The sequence below is a fragment of the Phyllobates terribilis genome, unplaced genomic scaffold (assembly GCF_046119375.1).
Source record: "Phyllobates terribilis strain yellow unplaced genomic scaffold, ASM4611937v1 Scaffold_2__4_contigs__length_985480577, whole genome shotgun sequence".
NCBI classification, from domain to species: Eukaryota; Metazoa; Chordata; class Amphibia; order Anura; family Dendrobatidae; genus Phyllobates; species Phyllobates terribilis.
Genome location: NW_027362762.1, coordinates 879132564 through 879152046, shown reverse-complemented (window position 1 = coordinate 879152046; position 19483 = coordinate 879132564). Strand labels below are relative to the sequence as shown.

Genomic DNA, 19483 nt, shown 5'->3' with positions numbered 1-19483 from the left:
TCCTTCCTTCCCTCCTTCCTTCCTTCCCTCCTTCCTTCCCTCCCTCCTTCCTTCCCTCCTTCCTTCCCTCCTTCCTTCCCTCCTTCCTTCCCTCCCTCCTTCCTTCCCTCCTTCCTTCCCTCCTTCCTTCCTTCCTTCCTTCCCTCCTTCCTTCCTTCCCTCCTTCCTTCCCTCCTTCCTTCCTTCCCTCCTTCCTTCCTTCCCTCCTTCCTTCCCTCCTTCCTTCCTTCCTTCCTTCCCTCCTTCCTTCCTTCCCTCCTTCCTTCCCTCCTTCCTTCCTTCCTTCCCTCCTTCCTTCCTTCCTTCCCTCCTTCCTTCCTTCCTTCCCTCCTTCCTTCCCTCCTTCCTTCCTTCCTTCCCTCCTTCCTTCCTTCCCTCCTTCCTTCCTTCCTTCCCTCCTTCCTTCCTTCCCTCCTTCCTTCCCTCCTTCCCTCCTTCCTTCCTTCCTTCCCTCCTTCCCTCCTTCCCTCCTTCCTTCCTTCCTTCCTTCCTTCCCTCCTTCCTTCCTTCCCTCCTTCCTTCCCTCCTTCCTTCCTTCCTTCCTTCCCTCCTTCCTTCCTTCCTTCCCTCCCTCCTTCCTTCCTTCCTTCCTTGCCTCCTTCCTTCCCTCCTTCCTTCCTTCCCTCCTTCCTTCCCTCCTTCCTTCCCTCCTTCCTTCCCTCCTTCCTTCCCTCCTTCCTTCCCTCCTTCCTTCCCTCCTTCCTATCTGTTACTATGATTACTTATGGGCATATTACAACAACATAGCACTTGTCAATACATTTTTTTGGTATTTACTGATGAATGTTCACTTTTATTTGTGTAGTGTGTTATGTCCTGCATTCGCGTACATGGTCACTGTACCTATGTAATGCCTTTATGGTTTTGTTATTGCTTTTGAATACAGTTATGATAAAACTGTCACAACTCGTGATCTTTTCTCTCTTTCTTGTCATGAATAGTTTCTGTATAGATTAATGTGAAGGACAGGCAAACAGAGCAACTAATCACGTTCCTTACATAAGTTACCTGTCACCAGGTCAAAAGTGAGCATTGTAAATGACAATTGACTCCTTTCCCTCCTTACCTTTCTTTGCACTTTGTTCCTTTTCCTTCCCCTGCCCTTTCTCTTCCCTTTTTGTTTATTTCGTTATTATGTTATACCTTTTTACTATTATGGAAAACCTATTAAAACTAATAAAAGTGAGCAGTTTTGCTTTTTTTTTTTTTTTTTATTATTCTTGCTGCTCTCCTGATTATGCCATATTTGTTTTTTTTTTATAATTTTGTAATACAGTTTGAGATATGGGCCTTTTTTTATTTAGTGCTAAGTTTTGTGTTTTTCCAAGGAGGTGTGGCTCACAGGGTAATTATGCAGAGCAGCCTGAAGACATGCCTACAAAGAAATCATGAGCCACGCCCGCTTGGTAAACACCATAACTAAACTAAATAAAAGGCTCATATCTCTGGAATCACATCAGGGTCATTAAAAAAACTCTGATCAAGAGAGCAGTGGGAATAAAATAAGAGGAAAAACTGGAATCTTTTGACCTGGTGACAGGTCTTCTTTAACTACAGAAGTTGCAGTTCTTTCTAGGCCTTGGTGTCTGGCGCTAAAAACATTTTTGTTTTGTTTTTTAAGAACTTGGCTATAAATAACAAAATGAGGCATACTGTCCTCCTGTCACCCACATGGCTTCAATGCTGGCTGCTCCAAAAGCGATGTCCAGATGTCACAGGACCGCTCATGCCCAGGATTGGTTGCAGCGGTCAGGTCATTAGTACAGCGAGCGCAGCATCAGAGGTTTCTCCAATCACGTGCTGACGCAGAGAATTACATGATCACTGCAGCAAACTGGCTTCAGAAGTGCTTTGACATCCAGATGGCACAGTCACTGATACCGGAACGGCCTGCACTGGATTCATGGGGGTGGAAAGAGGTTGCATATGCCTCTTTGTTATAACAGATCATGCCTTATTAAAAAAAGAAAAGTTAAAGAGGTCATCAATATCTGATCATCTGGGTTCAACAACCAGCACCCCTCTTTCTGTGCTGGCAGCGGCCGGAAGAGCTCAGTTACGGAGCTGCTCTGTCTACTGATAGTGGCTGCGACCGGGTACTGCACATCCCACATCCACTCCTTATTGATTTGAATAGGGGGCGGATGTGCAGTACTTGGCCACGGCCACTATCCGTGGACGGAGCAGCTCCGTAACTGAGCACTTCCGGCCGCCAGCCCCGAGAACAACTGATCGGCGGGGGGTGCCGAGTGTCGTACCCCCACCTATCAGACATTGTCAAAGTAGTGGACAACCACCTCTTTATTGTCAGACAATTGCACAAGATTCCATGGTGAAGGAAACCCTTGATCTTGGGTAAATTCTTTAGGTAAATAAACCTATTTATACTTCAATTTGGTGCATAACATTACATGGAAGTCATTATTCTAAAAATCTAGGCCTCACACAGCAACTTTAGCTTAAAAAAAAAAAGTATGGGTTTTTTAATATTGAGGACTGGAAATATGGTCAATTCCCTTGTGGTAGAAGGGTCCCACAATGATGAGCTAGTCAGTGTCCCTCTGCTGCACCCCTCATAAGTCGTATGTACTCCTGAAGAATATGGCCGAAAATGTTCAGCTTCCCTGCAGTGCCTCCATAGGGGAAATTAAATATTACATGGTTGTCATTTAAATCAGTGGTTTGCCTGAGATATATCCGGTACAGTGTGAAAGATGCATTTTATTGTTGGTCTCTATTCCAGCTAAAAGTGAATTTTGAGTGAATTTTGTCCCCAGTACATTGAATACAATTTAAAGAGGACCTGTCACTTGCTCAAAAACATTGAGTTAATTACCTTGTAAAATCTTTGCGTTCCCATGATTCTGACACTTTTTTTTTGTTTTGTGCTGTTGCTTCATTGCAGGGATATTCATATTTGTTGCTTTTGGAGCGCACTATGGGAAATTTCTGCTTGTAGTGCAACTGGGAATTTCTGCATAGTCTCTTCTGTCTTAGAAGTATGTTTTTTTCTTTTGTTTGTTTTTAACTTTTATTTTGTTAGCTGACTTGACTTTACTTTGTTTACTTCCCTAATGTGAACACCCTGTGTATGTATATATGCAGAACGTGAGTGTTTTGCATATATAAATATAAAACTTCATGTTTCAACAAGTCATGTTTGTTTCCTGCATTATCCATCTGCCTGTACTGAAGAATAAACACAATTGTAGTCAATTAATATCCTGTATCACATCCTAAGTCATTAAAGAGTACCGTATATACTCGAGTATAAGCCGAGGCCTCTAATTTTACCACAAAAAACTGTGAAAACTTATTGACTCGAGTATAAGCCTAGGGTGGAAAATGCAGCAGCTACTGGTAAATTTCCCCATCCTGGTAAGTATTGCCCCCTCATCCCCAATCCTGCTATGCATGACCTTCTCATCCCCTAATCCTGGTATGTGTGGCCTCCTCATCCCCCAATCCTGGTATGTGTGGCCCCATCAAAGCACAGTAAAAAAAAAATAAACACTTATACTCACCTTCCTTCCTCACCTCTGCTCCAGGGCTGTGTCCTGTCTGCAGCTGCTCATGCCGGCATCTGAGGCGCAGCACGCGCGCTCAGACGCTGATGTGAGCTGCTGCCGGCACTATAGGCGTGGAGAGGAGGGAATATGCAGTCTCTTTAGTAATGGGCACGGTTAGCAGGAGCTGCGGCTCAGCTCTCCTCTGTGCCCGCTGCTAAAAGGAAATGAATATTCCCTCTTCTCCACGCCCATGGGCGTGGAGAAGAAGGAATATTCATTTCCCTTTAGCAGGTGGCACGGAGGAGAGCTGAGCCGCATCTCCTGCCATCACATTATGATTCTCCAGGTCATTACAAGTTCTTAGATACCAAACATGTATAGGTTCTTTTTTATTTAGGTGGTGAAAAAAAATCCAAAGTTTTTTTTTTTTTTTTTTTTAAAAAAGTCGTCAGACCCGTAGCGTCTCAATTTTTTGGGATCTGGGGCCGAGTGAGGGCTTATTCTTTGCGCACTGAGCAGACTTTTTTATTGATACCTTTTTGGGGTAGATACAATCTTTTGATCGTCTGTTATTGCATTTTATTGTAATGTTGCGGCGACCAAAAAAATGTAATTCTGATGTTTAGATTTTTTTTTTCATTACGCCGTTTACGGATCGGATAATTCTTTTTTTATATTGATTGATTGGGCGATTCTGAACTCAACCAAATATGTGTATATGTGATTTTTTTTTTTCATTGTTTTATTTTGAATGGGATGAAATGGGGGTGATTTGAACTTTATATATTTTTTCAAAATTTCTTTATATTTTCCCCTTCTCCCATGACAGCACCACCTGAGAGAGGGTATCCGCCCACCAAGGACAGGAACCTACTGAATAAAAAGGCGGTACCTCTCCTCCGCATCAGTTTTGGTTCCTGTCCCTGATGGGAGCCTCACAAGGTGGTACCTCACGTACCTGGATTATGGACGGTGCGGCCTGGAGGCCGTGGAAGCAGCAGATGGTCCCTGTTCCCAGCCCGTCTGGCTGCTGCCCGGGTCTGCGTGTGGGGAGGAGGTGCTGTTTTCCTTCGGATGCCTCCCCGCGTGCGCCGGGGCCTGCGGCCGGGTCTGCGCCTCGCAAAGATGAACAGAGCGCGCCGGCCGGCAGGTCTTCCGGGCTGCGCACGTGGAGGTCGCGTCGCACCCTGTGACGGAGCGCGCCGGAAGTCCGGGCTGCGCACGCGCGGGGTGCTGACGCGCCCTATCACGGAGTGCGCCGGAAACCGGGTCTGCGCATGCGCGGGTGGGAAGCTGTCATCCCGCTGCAAGCGCGCCGGGTGCCGCTGGGCTGCGCACGCGCAGAGGCAGGTGGATCTGCGGGTAGCGCGCCAGCTGGCTAAAATAAAAAAAAAAAAAAAAAAAAAAGAAAGGAAAAAGAGAGATGAGCACGCTGCCGGAAGGGGAGGAGCCTAAAGGAGGTGGAGCCCTACTGCTTTTAAGGATGGGGAGCAATCAGGATGGCGGTGTCTGCATCCCCACCATGATGAATGAGGAACCGCAGTCACCTGGGCAGCAGCTGTCACCGCCACAGGAAGTACAGCAGCAGCCACAGCCATCAAAGCAGCGCAAGCAGCTCAAACAAATGGAACGGGAATCTTCCCATCGACAAAGTCACAGCAGTGAGGGGCGTACGAGTTCCGGCAAGACTGGTCAGAAAAGACTTCGTCAGTCCACCTCCGCCAGATGGGAGCCCTCATGTGAACGGCAACCACCGCCTCCGGTACCCTAGTTTGAACGGCAGTGTGGTGAGTGATCTTCGTGAAAGTCTCACCTTGAATAATGTGCTCTTCTCTCTCTCTCTCTCTTTTCCTCCTTCTTCTCCTTTTAATTCTTGGGGCAGGAGGCGAAGAAGTGTAGTGCTAAAAATAAAAACAGGGAGTGTGCTTTATGCAAAATCGGTCTTCCCACCTCCTATGCCAAAAACCTATGCTCAGACTGTATTCAGAAAACCATTGCAGAGGAGTCCCCCAGGTTTTCTTTAGAATTAAAGGATCTAATCCAGACAGAGGTCAGAGAGTCTTTAAGAGGCTTAACCTCACTCAAAAAGAAGAAGCGAAAACTAGTTTCTTCAGAATCAGAGGAATCAGTGGAGTCCCGTTTTACGAGAGAACTGCCTTCCTCCTCTAATCACTCCTCATCGTCATCGGAGTCTTCGGATGATAATGGGGGGGGCAGACCTTGTTTTTCGGTTGATAATACTGAGAGACTAGTTAAAGCCGTCAGAGGGACTATGGGTATTACCGATACCAAAGTGCCCAGAACAGTCCAGGATGTTATGTTCGGGGGCTTAGACCAAAGGAGGAGACGCTCATTCCCGGTCAATGACAGGATTAAATCTCTGATAGAAAGGGAATGGAAGAAACCGGAGAGGAAGGGTCAGCTGCCGTCATCCTCCAAGCGGAGGTACCCCTTTGAGGATGAGGATGCGGCTAAATGGGACAAAACCCCTAAGATTGACGTGGCCATTTCAAAATCTTCAAAAAAATCCACTCTGCCCTTTGAGGATTTAGGAGCCTTAAAAGACCCGCTGGATAAAAAAGCGGAGTCCTTCCTTAAGCAAACCTGGGAGTCGTCAGCAGGGGCCCTTAAACCGGCAGTAGCAGCGACCTGCACTGCTAGATCTATGATGATCTGGCTTCAACAATTGGAAGACCAGATCAGGGGGAATGTGTCTAGGGAGAAAATTCTATCAGACCTTCCTCTTGTGCAGGGAGCGGCTGCATTCCTGGCAGATGCATCGGCAGATTCAGTTAGGCTGGCTGCCCGGTCTGCAAACCTCTCTAATGCAGCCCGTAGGGCGCTATGGCTCAAGAGCTGGCCAGGAGATGTGCAGTCAAAGTCTAAACTGTGCTCAATCACTTGTGAAGGGGACTTCTTGTTCGGCAAAGGTCTAGATGACATCCTAGATAAAGCCGCAGACAAAAAACATGGATTTCCCACGGTGTCTGGTTCCCGATTTAACAGTTCCTTTCGGAAGTGAAAATACAGCCGCAGTAAAGCTCCCAGAGACCAAGGTAGCTGGAAAGACCGAAAGACGTATAGCAGAGGCTTCATGTTTGGGGGTCCCTCCTCCGAGAATAAGAAAGCCCCTAAGTGACAGTTCCCCCCAGGTGGGAGGAAGATTGTCCCACTTCCTGCCTGCCTGGAAGAAAATTTCATCCAATTCTTGGATCCTAGGGATAATCAGGAGGGGGCTCACACTAGAGTTCAAGAGCAGGCCCAAGAACACTGTCAAAATATCAGCCCCCAGAGGTTTAGTGGAACAGATAGCCTTACAGCAGGAAGTTCTCTCTCTGCTCAGGAAAGGAGTTCTGGTGGAAACACCTGTACCCGAGCAAGGAAGAGGATTCTATTCGACCCTCTTCCTAATAAAGAAGCCGGACGGCTCCTTCAGGACCATTGCGAACTTAAAAAGACTGAACGACCATTTAATCTACAGGCCTTTCAAGATGGAAACAATAAAATCAGCCATAAAGATGTTATTTCCGGACTGTTTTATGTGCGTCCTCGATCTGAAGGACGCCTACTACCACGTCCCGATTTTGCCAGATCATCAACAGTTTCTAAGAGTAGCTGTACAATTCGGCAGGCACGTAAGGCATTTTCAGTTCGCAGCTCTTCCCTTTGGCATTTCCATGGCGCTGAGAGTCTTCACAAAAATCATTCTGGAGGTCACAGCACACTTGAGGGAAAGAGATATTTTAGTCATCCCTTATCTGGATGACTTCTTAGTAGTGGGCAGATCAAGTCAACTCTGTGCTCTAGCCCTGGCGGACGTCATGGCCAGTCTAAGACGCCTAGGTTGGCTGTTAAATCTGGAGAAGTCAAGGCTGGAACTAAAGAGGGTTCAGTCTTTCCTGGGTCTCATTCTGGACTCGGAAAACCAAACCTGTCTTCTGCCAGAGGAAAAGAAACTGAAGATCAGATCCCTAACATCTCAGATTGTCAGCAATCCGACCATCACCCTGAGGAGTGCAATGTCTCTGTTGGGTACAATGACGTCTTGCATTCCGGCGGTTCAGTGGGCCCAGCACCATTCCAGGTGTCTTCAACAGGAGATTCTGGCAGCGGACAGGCGGCTCAAAGGTCGCCTGAATGGGAAAATATCTCTTCCAGATGTTGTGATCAACTCCCTGGACTGGTGGACATCTCCGGTCAACCTATCTTTGGGGGTTCCTTGGACCTTCCAGGTGTCGGATACAATTACAACAGACGCAAGTGCGGAAGGTTGGGGAGCTCACCTAAGGGATCGTTCTGTACAAGGCCTCTGGTCGGACAGCGAGACAAGCCTCTCTTCCAACATGAAAGAGCTGTTGGCAGCCAGAAACGCGCTAAAAGAATTCAGTTCTGTTCTTCAGGGTCCTCACGTCAGGATAATGTCAGACAACAGATCAACAGTCGCCTACATCAACCATCAGGGGGGTACCAGGTCTCTCCCTCTGATGTTAATAGCGGATCAGATCTTCAGTTTTGCCAAGAGTCGGCTGGTTACGCTCTCGGCACTGCATATAAAAGGGGAAGAGAACATAAAGGCCGATTTCTTGAGTCGTCACATCTTGAAACAAGGAGAGTGGGAGTTGAATCCAGCCGTTTTTCAGCAGATTGTGGATCGGTGGGGACAGCCCCAGATAGATCTATTTGCAAACAGACACAATCGGAAGACCGAAACCTTTTGCTCCCTGAATCCAAAAGAGGGGGCGTTTGCGGTGGACGCGCTGCAGATTCAGTGGGATTTCACTCTAGCTTATGCCTTTCCCCCTTTAGTACTGATCCCTACTATCCTGAGGAAGATCCGAGAGGAACGGGCGAGGGTTATATTGATCGCCCCGTTCTGGCCCAAGAGACCATGGTTCACTTGGATGAAGAGAATGTCCCAAGCAGATCCATGGGTTCTTCCGGACATCCCGGATCTCCTCAGGCAGGGCCCAGTCTGTCATCCCCAAAGAGCGGGCCTGCATTTGACGGCTTGGATTTTGAGAGGTCGCTATTGACGCAAAGGGGGTTTTCTCCAGATCTTGTTACTACCCTTCTAGCAAGTAGAAAGCCCATAACAACTAGAATCTATGGTAGAACCTGGGCTAAGTTCTTGTCTACCTCGGGTCAGTCTGCCAAAGGGAGGGTTCCTATTGAGGCCATACTAGAATTCCTCCAGAAGGGGTTAAACATGGGACTAGCCACCAGTACTCTTAAGGTACAGGTATCTGCTCTGGGGGCACTGTATAATTATGACTTGGCAGCAAATAGATGGATCATTAGATTTATTAAAGCCTGTCATAGATCCAGACCTATTCCTGTTCCAAGAATGCCTCCTTGGGACCTTAATTTAGTTCTGGAAGCATTAACCAAACCTCCCTTCGAGCCCTTAGAGAAGGTTTCAGAAAAAATCTTAACTTTAAATACTGCGCTATTGGTGGCCCTGACATCAGCTCGTAGAGTCAGTGACTTACACGCACTATCCATTAACCATCCATTCACTCAAGTATGTATGGATAGAGTAATCTTAAGACCAGACCCGGCCTATCTTCCAAAGGTAGCCTCCAAGTTCCATAGGACTCAAGTAATCACTCTCCCTTCCTTCTATCCTAATCCTAGGGATTCTGAGGAATATAAGCTTCACACCTTAGATGTTAGGAGGGTGTTAGTCCAGTATTTGGAAGTGACAAAAGCCTGGAGAAAGAGTGACGCTTTATTTATATCCTTTCAGGGGGCTAGGAAAGGACTTAAGGTTACAAGGGGGACCATAGCTAGATGGGTCAGGGATACTATTACCTTAGCCTACTCTTCTAGCAATCTGCCGGTTCCTGAGAACCTGAAGGCCCATTCCACCAGAGCGGTAGCTGCTTCCTGGGCTGAGAAGGCGGATGTGCCCATCGACATTATATGTAAGGCGGCAACTTGGTCATCCCCTGCTACATTTTACAAACATTACCGTCTTGACCTTTCCTCTTCTACTGATCTGTCCTTTGGTAGAAGGGTGTTGCAAGCGGTGATCCCTCCCTCTGGTATTTAATCTCTATAAATCTCTCAGGTGGTGCTGTCATGGGAGAAGGGGAAAAGATCCTAGTTACTTACCGGTAACGGGATTTTACAGAGCCCATGACAGCACCCTATTAATTCCCTCCCCTTTATCACTGTGGTGTGCACTTTTTTTTAAGGTGTTTAGTACATATGTTGAGGTGGTGGTTATGTATTAACCTGTCTTCGGAGGCCCTCTCATGCTCTGAAACAAAAAACTGATGCGGAGGAGAGGTACCGCCTTTTTATTCAGTAGGTTCCTGTCCTTGGTGGGCGGATACCCTCTCTCAGGTGGTGCTGTCATGGGCTCTGTAAAATCCCGTTACCGGTAAGTAACTAGGATCTTTTTAAAAACTTTTTTTTACTTTTTACATGTTTCAGTAGTCTCCATGACTAGAATATGCAATTGTCTGATCGCCTGTATTACATTGCTCACTTGCTAAGAGCGCCGAGCGCTGGTCGGCACTTATAGCAGCTTAGCAATGACAACCGCAGGGGTCTCCTGCAGACCCCGGGTTGTCATTGCCAACCCATTGGCTACATGCAGTCATGTGACACGGGCGCCGATGGGCGGGACTTATGACACCAACGTGTGTGCGCATGAGTTTTCTGAAATCTTATAGCTTTCGCTGGTACTGTAAAATGCAGCTTTTAATTTACATAAATTTGCATTAAACATACTCAGCAAAAATGCATCATTGTGAACATGGCAATACTGGAGTAGTTATGTGACATTCCTCTCTTAGGCTAATTCATGACAGAAGACAAGGTTTTGATAAAACAGACGTGTCAGGAGGGTAATATTTACTATACTATATATTTGTACACGTATTGTTCCTACTACCATTCTGTGTATTTACTTGTGACTTTATACATATTATTTTCTCATTGCAGAGCACTTATGGTTTTTGGAGAAAACCTGCCATGAAATTAATCTACCAACCCCATCAAATGCGAGTCCTTAACCCTTACATACTGAAACAAGTGTCCCAAAATCTATTGAATTTTCCAACAAACTTTCCTAAAACAGAAGTAAGTCCATCTTATCTTACCTGCTATTTCTTTATCCCAATGCTTTCATCAGCCTTAATGTCCTGGGACTTTCCAGGCCTGATCAGCCGTCCGTTCCATGGAGGAAGGTGAATATTTGTCCTTGTTTAATTATGTTATTTATTCTAATTTGCCCAAAGTCACAGCAAATCCACTTAATCCGGACCAGTAATAAAAATATTACTTGATGATAATGTATGTAAAGCGCTGTGGACTGTGGAATTAATAGTGCTATGTAAGAGAGTAAAATAAATAAATCTTATATAAACTATATATGTGATGGAGTTTTGCATTGTGTTTAAAAACCCTGGAAAGAGAGTCAAAAATAATCTTATTGATATATCAAAATGTATTATTAAGATAGAATAATCAGTGTGTATTTTATAGCTATAGCGAGCGGCACTCTGGAGAGCTGCAGTGTGCTATGGTTCGCCTTTTTTTTTGTTTAATTTGTATTACTATTTTAATAATACCGTTGACACACAACGTCTAAGCTAAAACACACACAGTAGCCTCCTCAGCAGGTTTCACTGGAGCCAGCTTCATCAGGCGGATTGAGGCTAAATCCCTCTGATCTGGTGAAACATGCTGGGGAGGCTACTGACTGCTGAAACATGCAGGGGAGGCTACTGACTGCTGAAACATGCTGGGGAGGCTACTGACTGCTGAAACATGCTGGGGAGGCTACTGACTGCTGAAACATGCTGGGGAGGCTACTGACTGCTGAAACATGCTGGGGAGGCTACTGACTGCTGAAACATGCTGGGGAGGCTACTGACTGCTGAAACATGCTGGGGAGGCTACTGACTGCTGAAACATGCTGGGGAGGCTACTGACTGCTGAAACATGCTGGGGAGGCTACTGACTGCTGAAACATGCTGGGGAGGCTACTGACTGCTGAAACATGCTGGGGAGGCTGCTGACTGCTGAAACATGCTGGGGAGGCTGCTGACTGCTGAAACATGCTGGGGAGGCTACTGACTGCTGAAACATGCTGGGGAGGCTACTGACTGCTGAAACATGCTGGGGAGGCTACTGACTGCTGAAACATGCTGGGGAGGCTACTGACTGCTGAAACATGCTGGGGAGGCTACTGACTGCTGAAACATGCTGGGGAGGCTACTGACTGCTGAAACATGCTGGGGAGGCTACTGACTGCTGAAACATGCTGGGGAGGCTACTGACTGCTGAAACATGCTGGGGAGGCTACTGACTGCTGAAACATGCAGGGGAGGCTACTGACTGCTGAAACATGCAGGGGAGGCTACTGACTGCTGAAACATGCAGGGGAGGCTACTGACTGCTGAAACATGCTGGGGAGGCTACTGACTGCTGAAACATGCTGGGGAGGCTACTGACTGCTGAAACATGCTGGGGAGGCTACTGACTGCTGAAACATGCTGGGGAGGCTACTGACTGCTGAAACATGCTGGGGAGGCTACTGACTGCTGAAGCATGCTGGGGAGGCTACTGACTGCTGAAACATGCTGGGGAGGCTACTGACTGCTGAAACATGCAGGGGAGGCTACTGACTGCTGAAGCATGCTGGGGAGGCTACTGACTGCTGAAACATGCTGGGGAGGCTACTGACTGCTGAAACATGCTGGGGAGGCTACTGACTGCTGAAACATGCTGGGGAGGCTACTGACTGCTGAAACATGCTGGGGAGGCTACTGACTGCTGAAACATGCTGGGGAGGCTGCTGACTGCTGAAACATGCTGGGGAGGCTACTGACTGCTGAAACATGCTGGGGAGGCTACTGACTGCTGAAACATGCTGGGGAGGCTACTGACTGCTGAAACATGCTGGGGAGGCTACTGACTGCTGAAACATGCTGGGGAGGCTACTGACTGCTGAAACATGCTGGGGAGGCTACTGACTGCTGAAACATGCTGGGGAGGCTACTGACTGCTGAAACATGCTGGGGAGGCTACTGACTGCTGAAACATGCTGGGGAGGCTACTGACTGCTGAAACATGCAGGGGAGGCTACTGACTGCTGAAACATGCAGGGGAGGCTACTGACTGCTGAAACATGCAGGGGAGGCTACTGACTGCTGAAACATGCAGGGGAGGCTACTGACTGCTGAAACATGCTGGGGAGGCTACTGACTGCTGAAACATGCTGGGGAGGCTACTGACTGCTGAAGCATGCAGGGGAGGCTACTGACTGCTGAAACATGCTGATGAGGCTACTGACTGCTGAAACATGCAGGGGAGGCTACTGACTGCTGAAACATGCAGGGGAGGCTACTGACTGCTGAAACATGCAGGGGAGGCTACTGACTGCTGAAACATGCAGGGGAGGCTACTGACTGCTGAAACATGCAGGGGAGGCTACTGACTGCTGAAACATGCTGGGGAGGCTACTGACTGCTGAAACATGCAGGGGAGGCTACTGACTGCTGAAGCATGCAGGGGAGGCTACTGACTGCTGAAACATGCAGGGGAGGCTACTGACTGCTGAAACATGCAGGGGAGGCTACTGACTGCTGAAACATGCAGGGGAGGCTACTGACTGCTGAAACATGCTGGGGAGGCTACTGACTGCTGAAACATGCTGGGGAGGCTACTGACTGCTGAAACATGCAGGGGAGGCTACTGACTGCTGAAACATGCAGGGGAGGCTACTGACTGCTGAAGCATGCTGGGGAGGCTACTGTCTGCTGAAGCATGCTGGGGAGGCTACTGACTGCTGAAACATGCAGGGGAGGCTACTGACTGCTGAAACATGCAGGGGAGGCTACTGACTGCTGAAACATGCAGGGGAGGCTACTGACTGCTGAAACATGCAGGGGAGGCTACTGACTGCTGAAACATGCAGGGGAGGCTACTGACTGCTGAAACATGCAGGGGAGGCTACTGACTGCTGAAACATGCAGGGGAGGCTACTGACTGCTGAAACATGCAGGGGAGGCTACTGACTGCTGAAACATGCAGGGGAGGCTACTGACTGCTGAAACATGCTGGGGAGGCTACTGACTGCTGAAACATGCTGGGGAGGCTACTGACTGCTGAAACATGCTGGGGAGGCTACTGACTGCTGAAACATGCTGGGGAGGCTACTGACTGCTGAAACATGCTGGGGAGGCTACTGACTGCTGAAACATGCTGGGGAGGCTACTGACTGCTGAAACATGCTGGGGAGGCTACTGACTGCTGAAACATGCTGGGGAGGCTACTGACTGCTGAAACATGCCGGGGAGGCAGCTTAATGCTTTGATTATTTTAAGAATGTGTGAGACTGGTTCTGTGGTGTGACATGCAAAAAAAACTAATTTCTTTATGCAGATTTGGGTCCCTAGGGGTGTTAAAGGGGTTATCCGGGACTTTGGGTTGGTTTTTCTTGCAATGGAGTTAAGAACTTTCCGGCAGGTATTTGCTAACGATCTGTTCCGGCTCACAGATGTCACGGAGTCGGTGATTCTTCTGCTTCATTTGACCTCATGTCAACAGAGCAGCTCTTTCTCTTCTCTTCTGCTCTGCAGGTGGGGCGCATCTGCTGACATCATGCTGATTGACAGGCAGCTCTCCACTGTCTAACTGCAGGGAGCCGAGTGTCAATCAGCATGATGTCAGTAGTGATGTTTTGTCAGCAGAGCATCCCAGAAGAAGAAGAGCTTCTCTGTTGATATGAGGTCAAATGAAGCCAGAGTATCGCTGCTCTGAGCCGGCAGAGATATCACAAGGCAGAACAGGCAAGTTAATTAACAACTTCCTCTTGGAAAGTTCTTGGCCTCATTGCAAAAAATAAATAATAAAGTCCCAGATAACCTCTTTAACTGTTGGCATACAGCAGTTATCTAATGTACCTGACCAGGCTTAGACCTGGTCTTATGCTTGCTCAGTTTTTGAAGACTTATGGCTGTTTCATAGTTGCTGTATTACAGAGATATTTTGCCTTAAGTGGAAAATAATGCAATAATAGAGCACAAAACAAAGCATTGTTTTTTGCTGTACATGGAGTGACAAGCATAACATCCACTCCATAAAAAATTTAATTTTTCTAGTCCATAGCTGTCAATCACCCAACTGATTAGACTTGTAGGTAACATAAGAACAGCAGAGTGAAGCCTTCTAAGAAAAGATACTGCACAATTATTTTTTTAACTAAGTCCAAAAGCAAAAATGTCTGGAGAGCTGAGCGGACCACTTTAAGCTGAACTTTGGAATCTGTGAATAACTTTTCTAAGAAGTAATGACAAAGTAAAAAAAAAAAAAAGAAATAACTGGAACAGTAAATGTGCTAGTGCTGCCACCTGCTGGCAGTACTTGCAAAGCAGCAGATAGTGGATTTATAACTGCGTATCTTTGTTATTCTTTTGTTTTCCAGAAGCCAAAGCACCCAACTACTGGCATCATTGCAATCACGCTGGCGTTGCACATATGCAATGAAGTCCATATCGCAGGGTTTAAATACAACCTGACTTCTCTGAACAGTTCCCTCCATTATTATGGAAATGAGACAATGTCTGTAATGGCTCAGGTAAAGGATTTATCTGTAAATCTAAAAGCTGGACTCATTTATTTAGAGGGAATGTGTCATCAGAAAATGGCTTATTGTGTAAATCGGGTTTAAAATTCAAAAAGTTAAAAATATAAAATATAAATACACTTTAATGTGGATTTAAATTTTCAACTGCACCGCTATCTGTAGTTAAGACTTTTCTGCAGTCTCATTATCATCAACACCTCTATATACAGTAGATAACACAGGATCCACCACTCACAATAGGTGATGTCACAGCTCACCACCTCCTCCTCATGTACAATGACTGATAACCTCCATAGACATACTGATAGGGAATTTAGATTGTGAGCCCCAATGGGGACAGTGCCGATAATGTCTGTAAAATGCTGTGGAATTAATGGCGCTATATAAGTGAGTAAAATAAAAAATATACAGTAGGTAACACAGGATCCACCATTCATAATAGATAATGCCACAGCTCACCTCCTCTCTCTCCTGTACAATGACTAATGACACCTCTATATACAGCAGGTAACACAAAATCTACCATTCACAGTAGGTGATGTCACAGCTCACCTCCTCCCCTCCTTAACAATGACAGATAACATCTCTATATACAATAAATAACACCGGATCCACCTCTCACAATAGGTGATGTCACAGCTCACCTCCTCCCTCTCCTGTACAATGACCTCTACACACATCAGAGCATGAGCAGTAAATGCTTCCATGCAACTCAATAGGGGCAGAGCCAGTCTATTGCTCCTTATACCCTTGTGGCTACTAAAAACGAGAGTCTAATATTAGACTTGTTGGCCAGTGTGTAAAATGTCAGATTTGTTTTTCCAAATGTAGAAAGCAAAGGAAACTTAAAGATAAAACTACTCAAAAGCAATAACTGGTGCATCAATGCTATAAGCAGTGTCTTTCCTTTGGGGAGTGGACATGCATAATGCACTTCCGACAAGGCATATTTTTTCATATTTATTTACCAGTCACATTTAGTGACTTATTTATTCCTGTTGGATATTTTTTGGTTTATTTCAAACACATTACTTTATCCCAATTTAATAAAAAAAATAAACTCAGTTGAAGTATATTAAAATAAATACTTGACTTGACTGTACTCCGCCACTCTTGTTTTGACACTTCCTAGGTTCCCCATCCGTCTTTATACTTCCTGCACTCTTTGGTCACATCTGGGACCGCTGCAGTTAATCACTAGCCGTAGCAGTGAAGTGTTGGTTATTCTGCAGGGGTCACACATCACAGTTTTTCAACTTCTTGCTTTGTTTGGACAGACTTGTTACTGCTGCAGCCAATCACTGACTGCAGTGGTCATATTTCTGTGCAGAGTGGCTTGTGACTACTGCATAGCCCATCTATTTATTCCCCCTGTCTCTAGCAGGAGCGGCCTGTGACTGCTGCGCATCGCTTGTATTTATGCCTCCAGTCTCTGGCAGGAGCGGCCTGTGATTACTGCACAGCCCTTGTATTTATGCCCCCTGTCTCTGGCAGGAGTGGCCTGTGACTGCTGCGCAGCCCTAGTATTTATGACCCCTGTCTCTGGCATGAGCGGCCTGTGACTGCTGCGCAGCCCTTGTATTTATGACCCCTTTCTCTGGCAGGAGCAACCTGTGACCGCTGCGCAGCCCTTGTATTTATGCCCTCTGTCTCTGGCAGGAGCGGCCTGTGACTGCTGCGCAGCCCTTGTATTTATGCCCCCTGTCTCTGGCAGGAGCGGCCTGTGACTGCTGCGCAGCCCTTGTATTTATGCCCCCTGTCTCTGGCAGGAGCGGCCTGTGACTGCTGCGCAGCCCTTGTATTTATGCCCCCTGTCTCTGGCAGGAGCGGCCTGTGACTGCTGTGCAGCCCTTGTATTTATGCCCCCTGTCTCTGGCAGGAGCGGCCTGTGACTGCTGCGCAGCCCTTGTATTTATGACCCCTGTCTCTGGCAGGAGCGGCCTGTGACTGCTGCGCAGCCCTTGTATTTATGCCCCCTGTCTCTGGCAGGAGCGGCCTGTGACTGCTGCGCAGCCCTTGTATTTATGCCCCCTGTCTCTGGCAGGAGCGGCCTGTGACTGCTGCGCAGCCCATGTATTTATGCCCCCTATCTCTGGCAGGAGCGGCCTGTGACTGCTGCGCAGCCCTTGTATTTATGCCCCCTGTCTCTGGCAGGAGCGGTCTGTGACTGCTGCGCAGCCCTTGTATTTATGCCCCCTGTCTCTGGCAGGAGCGGCCTGTGACTGCTGCGCAGCCCTTGTATTTATGACCCCTGTCTCTGGCAGGAGCTGCCTGTGACTGCTGCGCAGCCCTTGTATTTATGACCCCTTTCTCTGGCAGGAGCGGTCTGTGACTGCTGCGCAGCCCTTGTATTTATGACCCCTGTCTCTGGCAGGAGCTGCCTGTGACTGCTGCGCAGCCCTTGTATTTATGACCCCTTTCTCTGGCAGGAGCGGCCTGTGACTGCTGCGCAGCTCTTGTATTTATGCCCCCTGTCTCTGGCAGGAGCGGCCTGTGACTGCTGCGCAGCCCTTGTATTTATGACCCCTTTCTCTGGCAGGAGCGGCCTGTGACTGCTGCGCAGCTCTTGTATTTATGCCCCCTGTCTCTGGCAGGAGCGGCCTGTGACTGCTGCGCAGCCCTTGTATTTATGACCCCTGTCTCTGGCAGGAGCTGCCTGTGACTGCTGCGCAGCCCTTGTATTTATGACCCCTTTCTCTGGCAGGAGCGGCCTGTGACTGCTGCGCAGCTCTTGTATTTATGCCCCCTGTCTCTGGCAGGAGCGGTCTGTGACTGCTGCGCAGCCCTTGTATTTATGCCCCCTGTCTCTGGCAGGAGCGGCCTGTGACTGCTGCGCAGCCCTTGTATTTATGACCCCTGTCTCTGGCAGGAGCGGCCTGTGACTGCTGCGCAGCCCTTGTATTTATGACCCCTTTCTCTGGCAGGAGCGGCCTGTGACTGCTGCGCAGCTCTTGTATTTATGCCCCCTGTCTCTGGCAGGAGCGGCCTGTGACTGCTGCGCAGCCCTTGTATTTATGACCCCTGTCTCTGGCAGGAGCTGCCTGTGACTGCTGCGCAGCCCTTGTATTTATGACCCCTTTCTCTGGCAGGAGCGGCCTGTGACTGCTGCGCAGCTCTTGTATTTATGCCCCCTGTCTCTGGCAGGAGCGGTCTGTGACTGCTGCGCAGCCCTTGTATTTATGACCCCTGTCTCTGGCAGGAGCTGCCTGTGACTGCTGCGCAGCCCTTGTATTTATGACCCCTGTCTCTGGCAGGAGCTGCCTGTGACTGCTGCGCAGCCCTTGTATTTATGACCCCTTTCTCTGGCAGGAGCTGCCTGTGACTGCTGCGCAGCTCTTGTATTTATGCCCCCTGTCTCTGGCAGGAGCGGCCTGTGACTGCTGCGCAGCTCTTGTATTTATGCCCCCTGTCTCTGGCAGGAGCTGCCTGTGACTGCTGCGCAGCCCTTGTATTTATGACCCCTTTCTCTGGCAGGAGCGGCCTGTGACTGCTGCGCAGCTCTTGTATTTATGCCCCCTGTCTCTGGCAGGAGCGGCCTGTGACTGCTGCGCAGCCCTTGTATTTATGCCCCCTGTCTCTGGCAGGAGCGGCCTGTGACTGCTGCGCAGCCCTTGTATTTATGACCCCTGTCTCTGGCAGGAGCTGCCTGTGACTGCTGCGCAGCCCTTGTATTTATGACCCCTTTCTCTGGCAGGAGCTGCCTGTGACTGCTGCGCAGCTCTTGTATTTATGCCCCCTGTCTCTGGCAGGAGCGGCCTGTGACTGCTGCGCAGCTCTTGTATTTATGCCCCCTGTCTCTGGCAGGAGCTGCCTGTGACTGCTGCGCAGCCCTTGTATTTATGACCCCTTTCTCTGGCAGGAGCGGCCTGTGACTGCTGCGCAGCTCTTGTATTTATGCCCCCTGTCTCTGGCAGGAGCGGCCTGTGACTGCTGCGCAGCTCTTGTATTTATGCCCCCTGTCTCTGGCAGGAGCGGTCTGTGACTACTTCTGCTGGGAGAGATGGATCTTGATGCTGCACAGCTCCCAGTTCCACCTATTCTGCAGCACATGGCAACATCTCGTGTACAGTCAGGGAGTCAAACCTGATGATTCCTTTTTCTAGTGTTTATTAGGGTTAATCCCATGAGACCTCATCATCGTCATATACATAACTTTGCATCCATTGTCTTCTTTTCTTTCCCTTTGGCAGAATGAATACCACAACATATCAGCAGAGCAAATGTTTCTTAGAGACCTTATTGACCGCAAAACAGTAACTAATTTGACGTAGAGATGGACAAGAGCCGGAATATCACCGAATAAACCCTGCTGTACAGTATTCATATTTTTATATATTTTGGACCTTTTTTTTTTTTTTTTTTTTAATAAAAA

General features: G+C 48.0%; 1 protein-coding gene across 6 annotated transcripts in view; it reads left to right on the top strand.

Annotated features, from left to right (window-relative positions):
• The window catches only part of ST3GAL6 (ST3 beta-galactoside alpha-2,3-sialyltransferase 6), a 168946-nt gene extending 149463 nt beyond the window's left edge, over window positions 1-19483 (top strand). For all 6 annotated transcript variants that reach the window (XM_073668151.1, XM_073668141.1, XM_073668152.1 and 3 more), the window contains 3 exons: window positions 10461-10598; window positions 14950-15102; window positions 19302-19483. In XM_073668151.1, coding sequence (XP_073524252.1) covers window positions 10461-10598; window positions 14950-15102; window positions 19302-19382 — 372 coding nt within the window. In that variant the 3' untranslated portion in view covers window positions 19383-19483. The remainder of the gene's footprint in view (window positions 1-10460; window positions 10599-14949; window positions 15103-19301) is intronic.